The sequence below is a fragment of the Chiloscyllium plagiosum genome, unplaced genomic scaffold (genome assembly GCF_037043375.1).
Source record: "Chiloscyllium plagiosum isolate Xiang-an unplaced genomic scaffold, Cpla_swu_hap1 HiC_scaffold_38, whole genome shotgun sequence".
NCBI classification, from domain to species: domain Eukaryota; kingdom Metazoa; phylum Chordata; class Chondrichthyes; order Orectolobiformes; family Hemiscylliidae; genus Chiloscyllium; species Chiloscyllium plagiosum.
In genome coordinates this window covers 29,821,848-29,830,906 of record NW_028270176.1, presented here as the reverse complement: position 1 = coordinate 29,830,906, position 9,059 = coordinate 29,821,848, and the positions used below count along the sequence as shown (strand labels likewise).

Sequence of the window (9,059 nt, the reverse complement as noted above, 5' to 3'; positions counted from 1 at the left end):
CGAAGGTGGGGAAACTCAAAACTAGAAGGAAAGGTTTAAGATGAGAGGGGAAAGATTTGAAAAGGACCCGAGAGTTAACCTTTTCACACAGAGGGTAGTGTGCGTACGGAACAAGCTGCCAGAGGCAGTGGAAGCAGGTATAATTACAATTTTCAAAAGGCATCTGTATAGGTATATGAATAGTACAGGTTAAGAGGGATACGTGATAAATGCTGGCGAATGTAACTATGTCAGATTGGGATGTCTGGTCAACATGGACAAATTGGACCAACGGGTCTCTTTCTGTGCTGTATGAGTCAGCTATATACCAAGCTGATTAGCATATGTCACATCTGTGAACATATGTAAATTTCCAACAGTAAAGGGAAGAGGAAGTCAGGAGGTGAAAGAGGAAGAAGTGTGATGTTGGAAGACTTAGTGCCCTTACCCAAGCTGTTTCAATACAGCTGTAAGTACCTACTCAAAAAGATTGAGATTATTCAAATATTCCTATCCAAACAAAAATAGCACAATTGAATAAGAATTGGCCAAAAATCTAACCGGACCAACTATTTAAACATACCATTTAGATAAAAACGAAATGAATTCAGCATTTTGTTTTTTATAATTACCCTTTCGCAGTATTTTTATTACCCATTCTTAATTGTACTTGAGAATGTAGTGGCTACCTAAGTTCTTAAATGACTGCAGCAACTTCCAGTATTTTAGCTCAGCAACAGTAAAGGAACACCAATATATCATTCCAAGAAAGTGCTGTCAATGAGAGTTCTGTACAGCATCTTGTTCATTTGCACAAACGGCTACTACTATGTGCTGGTGGTGCAGGGAGTGAATGTCGATGGTGTCGGATGTGGGCCAATCAAGCAGCTGCTTTATCTTTGATGCTCAAGTGTTGCTGGAACTACACTACATGCAGGCAAGTGGGGAATATTCCCACACACTTCAAATATGCAACTTGCAAATGGTTGACAGACATTAATATCACAGCTTAACTGAGAAGAGTGATAATAAACATTTCACATCATTGTACAAGTCACTACAAATTGCATAAATGTTTAAAGTCTAAAATTAGACAATCGAGATGACCAAATGCCTGCCTGATTGCTATTCAGAATAGCAATTTACACAAGGTGCCTTTAGGAACAGAAAAAAAAGTTTATTGTAATTTTAACAAGAGTAGTGGAAATCAATTATTATTTAAAATTGAAACATACTCCTGCAAAACCTAAAAATCAGACATCGAATCATGATTAAGACAGACAAAAGACAAAGTTCAACACAGACTCAATGGGTGGAAACGAAATTTTCAAATGGGGTGAAGTCCTGGAGGAATTTCCTCTTGTGGAGGTAACTAAAATTAACACACAGTTGAAGAAGAGGTCTCTGTTTTAAAAGGGAGATCATAAGAATTTTCTTCTCAGAGGATCTCTTGTGTGGAATTCTCTTCTCCAGAAAGATAGTAGAGGCTGGGACTTAGCCTTAAATTGATATTGAGTTAGAGAAGAGTCGAGACACATGGGGTGTCAGTAGGAAAGTGGTGCTGAGATCACAATCAGATTAGCCTTAAAAAGACTCAAAGGGCCAAAATATCTAGAGCTGTTCCAAAGTCATCTGTTCCTTCAGTACCATAACATCAGAATGGCAGAGAAATGTATGAATTTCTGATCAAGGAGGAGCTGAAACTAATAGGACCCTCGAATCAGAAAGACAGGCACACATTCAGCAAAGAACAACAATGGGGTGGGAAGAGCAGAAAGTTTATAAAAGTAGAAAAACACCAGCTGTGATTGTGAAGGGTACAACTGAAAGGAGAATGGTTTCCAGGATAACATTCATCTCATATTAAATTTCCTTTAATACATTATATATTCTGCTTCAATTTCAATTATCCTGCCCTTGCATTTATCAAGGCATTCTGCAATTCTTTCCATTACAACTATGCAACACACCTGCAAATAAAGAAGAGACAGCAATGGCCTAGTGGTATTATTTCTACGCTTTAATCCAGAGAATCAGGCAATGTTCTGGCTAATGGTGTAATTGCATTCAATTTTAAAGATCTGGAATTAAGAGTCCTATGATGACCATGACACTACTGTTGATTTTTGTAAATACAGGGCAACCCCCAAATCCGCAGATGTGTTTTCCACTGTTTCAGTTACCCGCGTTTTACTGCGGTCTGAACATATTTTAGGGAATATTCCAGAACCAGGGACCGGGGGTTGCCATGAGTGGGTTTGCTCCTATCCATGGTTTCAGGTTTCTGTGGTAGGTCCTGGAACGTACTCTCCCGTGGGTACAGGGGGGACTACTGTACCTACTTAGTTCACACACATCCTTTTTAAGAGATGGATACTGCTATCCTTACCTGGTCTGGCCCACAGCAATGTGGTTGATTCTTAATTGCCCACTGGGCAATTAGAGAGGGCAATAATGCCCACATCCCATGAATGAAAAAGGAATATAACCATAGAACGGTGTCCCTGCTAAAAAGAAAATCTCCTTGTTTCTCACATGCCACCATCACATTTTCCTTTTGGGAAAGAAAGAACAATGTCTTCAGCCAAATAAATTACATGAATTTATAACTACATATGGAGATGATCAAAATCAAGTAGCTGGTGAGCAAAACCGTCAGATCTTAAGGCAGTAAAATGTAAAGGGAGGGGAAACATACCAGAACCAACAGACAGTTTGCAATAGACTTTTTGTACTAAAATCTCAAAGAACAGGATAAGCCCTAGACACAGCCCAAACTTCCAAACATAGCGCCAAAGTCTGGCCATGGTCTCGGACCTTGACTTCTCGATTCCTGGATTGATTTTCTCCCTGATTGTCCGAATCGCCTCAGGACACCTGAACCCAGGCTGAGAACCACATGTTTCTTTCCAAAGAACTCGAAAAACTTTGGTATTTTCATGAAATACATCCAGGTCTGTTATCATCTCTTCACCCAAATCTTTGGATTCCCCAGAAATCTTCTCAAGCAGAAATGCAACAAAAATGTCTTCCTTTTGCGTTGTCTCATTTTCCAAATCTTGAACCAAAAGAATAAGTTGAATGCTTATTTGCAGTTCTGGAGCATTTTTATTGGAAGCTCACAGACAAATACATGTATATTTGTATACCAGCAACTCATTTTCAGCTACATGGTAATAGATACTATTTCATATAAACTGATAGATGCAGTACTGTGCTTGGTCAGATGGTCCATCCTCTCTCACCTTGTGGGTACCTTGTCTATGTGAGGGACCCAATAGTAGTTTAAATGGACTCCTATTAATGTGTACTCCTCTCATACTGCTGTTACAACAATTTGCATTTATACTCCATTGTTCAGATACAAAATGATAAGCAAATGAAATCAGGCACTCGGCCATATCAGGAAACATTATTCCTACTGACCTAAAGAGGAAGCTGTGTCTAAAGATAGTGAGAAAAGTGGAAATATTTAAATGGTCTCACAGCTTTTGAGAAGGTGGATGTGCAGAGATTTAAGGCAACAATCAGCCATAATTTTATTGAATGATAGAGCAAGCTTGAGGGGCTGTATGGTCTATTCCTGCTCCACATTTCAATTCTTAAGAGTCATAGAGCTGTCTCACACGGAAACAGACCCTTCGGTCCAACTTGTCCATGCCAACCAGATTAATGCTGAATTAATCTAGTCCCATTTGTCAGCATTTGGACCATAATCCTCTAAACTCTTCCTATTCATACACCAACCCAAATGCCCTTTAAATGTTGTCCCAGTCTCCAGCATTCCTCTGGCAACTCATTCCATACATGCACCGCTCTGTGTGGAAAAAGTTGCTCCTCAGATCCCTTTTGAATCTTTTCCCTCTCACCTTAAAACTAAAGCCTGTAGTTTTGAACACCCCTACCCCAGGAAAAACAGCTTGGCTATTCATCCTACCTATGCCCCTCATGATTTTGTAAACCTCTATAAAGTCACCCCTCAGCCTCCCGATGCTCAGGGAAAATAGCCCCAATCTATTCGACCTGTCCCTTCAGCTCACTTCTTTGTAAATCTTTTTCAGAACCCTGTCAAGTGTCATAACATCCTTCCTGTAGTAGGGAGACCAGAATTGAACACAGTATTTCAAAAGTATCCGAAGTAATATCCTGTACAGGTTGTTCTGCTATAACGTGCATTTTGTTAATGCGAATTCGCAATAACACAATTGATGGATTGGAGACACTTTTTCTATAGCATGAACTTTTAAAGCGTTTATTGGTTATAATGCGATTCCTGCCCCATTAGTTTTAATAATTGGGCTTTAGGCGATTTTCTTATAACACGGAGTTGCATGACAATAGAATTACGACGTCATAGCAGAACTGACTATGCAGCCAAAACATAGCCTCCTAACTTCTATACACTGACCAATAAAGGCAAACATACCAAATGCCTTCTTCACTCTCATGTTTACCTGGGAATCCACTTTCAAGGAACTATGAACCTGCACTCCAAGGTCTCTTTGTTCACCAACAACCCCAAGACCATACCATTAAATGCCTAAGTCCTGCCCTGATTTGCCTTTCCAAACTACAGGACCTCACATTTATCTAAGTTAAGCTCTATCTGCCACTCTTCAGTCCACTGGCTTACCTGATCAATGTCCCATTGAAGACTGAGGTAACCTTCACTGTCCACAACATCTCCAATTTTAGTATCATCTGCAAACATACTAACTACATCTCCTATGTTCACATCCAAATCATTTACATAAATGACAAAAAGCAATGAACCCAGCACTAATCCTTGTGGCACACCATTAGTCACAGGCCTCTAGTCTGAAAAGCAACCCTTCACCACCACTTTCTGTCTTCTACCTTCATGCAAGTTTCGTCTCTTTGTATTCCATGTAATCTAACTTTGTTAGCCAATCCAACTAGAGGAACACCCCACTGAAGTCCATATAGATCATATGCTCTGCCCTCATCAGTTCTCTTAATTGCATGTAACTGTTTTGTGTTTGCAAATGTCAGTGTAGTTATTAATTAGATAAAAATTCTCTCAAACTTTTGGATTAGATTTTGGTCTCCCCACCTCCAAAATTGAAGCATGCTTCTACTTAGGTTTAGGCCCATGACCAGAAGGAATATTAGCACAACGAACCTGGTCACTGAGGAATGAAAAAAGTTCATGTTGGTGAGTATGGGGAAAAGAAAAATCAAATTGTCTGTATCTTGAGGATGTATTTTGTAGATTTTAGAGCAAGCAGGAAAATTAACAAAATTTGTTATCTTTGGTACTTTCACTGGAAGTGTAGACTTATTGTGTTTTATTCCATATTATGTTATGCAGCAAGGTTGAGAGCATATTTCCCAATACAAGGTAGTCAGTTTTCCTGTTTAAACAAATGTATTTTAAAAGTTTCAACATATCTATTAATTACAAAGAACTTGTTTATACAGGTAACCAAATTACTCACTGACACCTGCAGACTACATCCAAGTGTTATATGGTTAATATTATAACGCTGACCTTGCTAACATTGATCTCACCTGGTACACGCCTATGCAATGGAGCCTGTGTGCAATGTAACCTGGACACCTCAAAGTCTTTTTGATCTGTACATCTTGCTTAGTATGATCTGCCTGTACTGCTCATAAATGAAGCTTTTCACTGCACTTTAGTACATGTGACAATAAATAAATCAATCAGATAAACTCTCTCATTAGAAAGAGATCACAGGTGAGCAGGAGAGGGTGAAAAGAAGCATCCTTCATGGTAACCTCATCCAGTGTGGGAAATAAACTTGTGCTGTGCCTTCACTCTGTACTGTGAAGTTCATTTAGCTGGTGTGCAATGTAGACAGCAGCCTATGACTCATTAGGACTATGGAGACTTTACCCTTTATTTAACCAACTCAGTGAAGGGAGGTCATAACACTTATTTTACCTTATAACTGGCTATATGTACTTTTTATGTACAGTCTTATTACTGCATTCCCAATATCACAACTGCAGGTTCATTGGATGGAAAACACTTTAAGACGCCCTGGGATTATAAAAGTCACAATCTAGATGTATATCGTCAAAACAAATCTGCTACAGGATCTCACACAATCTCTTAGTCATAAGTAAGGAGGGAGGAAACAGAATACACAAGAACAACAAAACAAATTCCCAGTCACAGAAAACGGATAATCCAAAAATGATGTTTCTTACTTGTGATCCATTCTAGAGCATTTCGAAGGTCTTCATTTGTACGAGACACTTTGTAGACGAACAAAATGCAAGGACTCCCTGCCCCTCCTTCACATTTTGAAATCTTTAAATTTTTCAGAATATCTTCATGTACTTTTCCTTGACCATAACATTTCACTGATACAAAACAGAATGTGTGTTAAAACATTTATAAGTTCACAAAATACTTTACTAAGAATCTGGTCCTCAGCATTCAGTCTAGTTGTGTTCGTCCTTAAACAACAGCCTAACATAGAACGTTACAGCGCAGTACAGGCCTTTCAGTCCTCGATGTTGCGCCGACCTGTGAAATTAATCTGATGCCCACCTAACCTATGCCATTCCACTATTATCCATATGTATGCCCAATGCCCATTTAAATGCCTTTAGCATCGGTGAGTCTCCTACTGTTCCATGACCCTACTACTCTCTGAGTAAAGAAACTACCCCTGATATCTGTCCTATATCTATCATCCCTCAATTTAAAGCTACGTCTCCTCGTGTTAGCCATCACCATCCAAGGAAAAAGGCTCTCACTGTCCACCCTACCTAACCCTCTATCTTATACGTCGCGATTAAGCCACTTCTCAACCTTCTTCTCTCCAATGAAATCAGTCTCAGTTCCCTCTGCCTTTCTTTGTAAGGCCTTCCTTCCATACCAGTCAACATCCTAATAAATCTCCACTGAACCCATTCCAAAGCTTCCACATCCTTCTTATAATGCGGTGAGCAGAACCGTACACAATACTCCAGGTGCAGCCTTTCCAGTGACTTGAACAGCTGAAGCATGACCTCATGGCTCTAAAACTCAATCCCTCTACCAATAAACACCAAGACGCCATATACCTTCTTAACAACCTTATCAACCTGGGTGGCAACTTGCAGGGATTTATGCACCTGAACACCAAGATCTGTGTTCATCTACACTGTCAAGAATTTACCATTAGCCCAGTACTCTGCATTCCTGTTATTTCTTCCAAAGTGAACTACCTCACACTTTTCCGCACTAAACTCCATTTGCCATCTCTCCGCTCAGCTCTACGTCTTCCCTGTGTCCTGGTATAACCCAGGACATCCTTTGGCACTATCCACAACTCGGCCTACCTTGCTGTCATCAGCAAACTTACTAACCCATCCTTCTATACCCACATCCAGATCATTTATGAAAATGACAAACGTTATGGGCCCCAAAACAGATCCTTGCAGCACATCACTGGTAAGTGAGCTCCTGGATAAAACATTTCCCACCAACCTCTACCCTGTCTTCTTTCAGCGAGCTAATGCCGGATCCAAATCACTAAATCACCTTCATCCCAAAACTCCATATTTTGTGCAATAGCCTACCATGTGGAACATCCTTACTGAAGGCACCAAGCCTCAATGTCCTTTTCAACAGGAAATACCAACGCAAAATTTTCATTTAGTATCTGTCCCATCTCCTGCTGCTCCAAACAAAATTCTGTTTTTTTTTTGTTTGTGTTTTAACTGCAGTGTTTAAATAAATTATTTTGGCTTAAAGCTGAGTGATTTGACGAGCTGCACAACACCTGAACACCCACTTCACATCTGGCTTTAAAATAAGAGAGTGGGTCTGGTCTGGTCTGGTCTGGTCCATAACAAATGCATTAAAATACCAAAAGAGAAGAGAGCAGGCGGACTGCCACTGCCTCTACCCATTCCCTCCTCTCTCCCAATCTTTCTTCCTACTCCCCAGCAAACCCGACCCGCTCTTCTCCAATTGTCCTGCCTTTACCTCTCCTCCTCTTTCCCCGTTTTGTTCCAACTTCCGGGAGCCCGACCGTTAACGGCCGCTTCTGCCCTTTACCTTTGAAACTGACGCTCGCGCTCGGGCCCGCCAGTGAAAGGCGCACGCGCCGGAACCGCTCCGAGACCCAGCGCCAGAGCCAGGGCCAGGGCCGGAGGTAAAGCACGGCTGGGACCGCGAGCAGGACAGCGGCGCACTTCCAGCCGCGTGCACGGTTCAGCGGCGGCAGCATCTTCCCCGGGAAGGGGGTTGATCCCGATCCCGATCCCGATCCCGATCCTGATCCTACTCCCGTTCTGGACTCGGAACGCTCGGCCGCTGGGGCGTGGGCCAGGGAGAGAGGGGCGTGGTCATTGGCAAGCGACTTCCCCTGGCCCACCCCCACGGCCGATGTGCACCAGCTCCTTCGTGGTGGTGTGTGTGTGTGTCTGTCTGTCTGTCTCTGTCTGACTGACTGACTGAGAAGGTATCAACAAGGACTGCAGATGCTGGAAACCAGAGTCTAGATCAGAGAGTGGTGCCGGAAAAGCACAGCAGGTCAGGCAGCATCCGAGGAGCAGGAACATCGACGTTTCGGGCAGCAGCCCTTCATCAGGAATAGACGCAGGGTGGAGAGATAAGTCAGATGGAGATGGAAGAAAGTAGCATAGAGTACAATAGGTGAGTGGGGGTGGGGATGGAGGTGATAGGTCAGGGAGGGGGGTGGGGGAAGGTGGCAAAGAGTACAATAGGTGAGTGGGGGTGGGGATGGAGGTGATAGGTCAGGGAGGGGGGTGGGGGAAGGTGGCAAAGAGTACAATAGGTGAGTGGGGGTGGGGATGGAGGTGATAGGTCAGGAAGGGGGGTGGGGGAAGGTGGCAAAGAGTACAATAGGTGAGTGGGGGAGGGGATGGAGGTGATAGGTCAGGGAGGGGGGTGGGGGAAGGTGGCAAAGAGTACAATAGGTGAGTGGGGGAGGGGATGGAGGTGATAGGTCAGGGAGGGGGGTGGGGGAAGGTGGCAAAGAGTACAATAGGTGAGTGGGGGAGGGGATGGAGGTGATAGGTCAGGGAGGGGGGTGGGGGAAGGTGGCAAAGAGTACAGTAGGTGAGTGAGGGTG

General features: G+C 42.6%; 1 protein-coding gene across 1 annotated transcript; it reads right to left on the bottom strand.

Annotated features, from left to right (window-relative positions):
* Positions 1-2,588: 2,588 nt before the first annotated feature.
* Positions 2,589-8,233, bottom strand: LOC122544264 (uncharacterized). The gene is made up of 3 exons (XM_087980728.1): positions 7,949-8,233; positions 6,178-6,333; positions 2,589-3,037 (listed from the first exon to the last, which is right to left on the bottom strand). Exons 1-3 carry the CDS (start codon positions 8,190-8,192, stop codon positions 2,589-2,591), a joined length of 849 nt encoding a protein of 282 aa, XP_087836854.1. The 5' UTR covers positions 8,193-8,233.
* Between the last annotated feature and the right edge of the window lie 826 nt (positions 8,234-9,059).

Coding starts and splice junctions, on each gene's coding strand:
- LOC122544264 (XM_087980728.1), bottom strand. CDS start 8,192: ATGCTGCCGCCGCTGAACCGTGCACGCGGCTGGAAGTGCGCCGCTGTC. Junction 6,334..7,948: donor ACGGGGAAAGAGGAGGAGAG/GTAAAGGCAGGA, acceptor GTTTTGTATCAG/TGAAATGTTATGGTCAAGGA. Junction 3,038..6,177: donor TGCTCTAGAATGGATCACAA/GTAAGAAACATC, acceptor TTTTGGTTCAAG/ATTTGGAAAATGAGACAACG.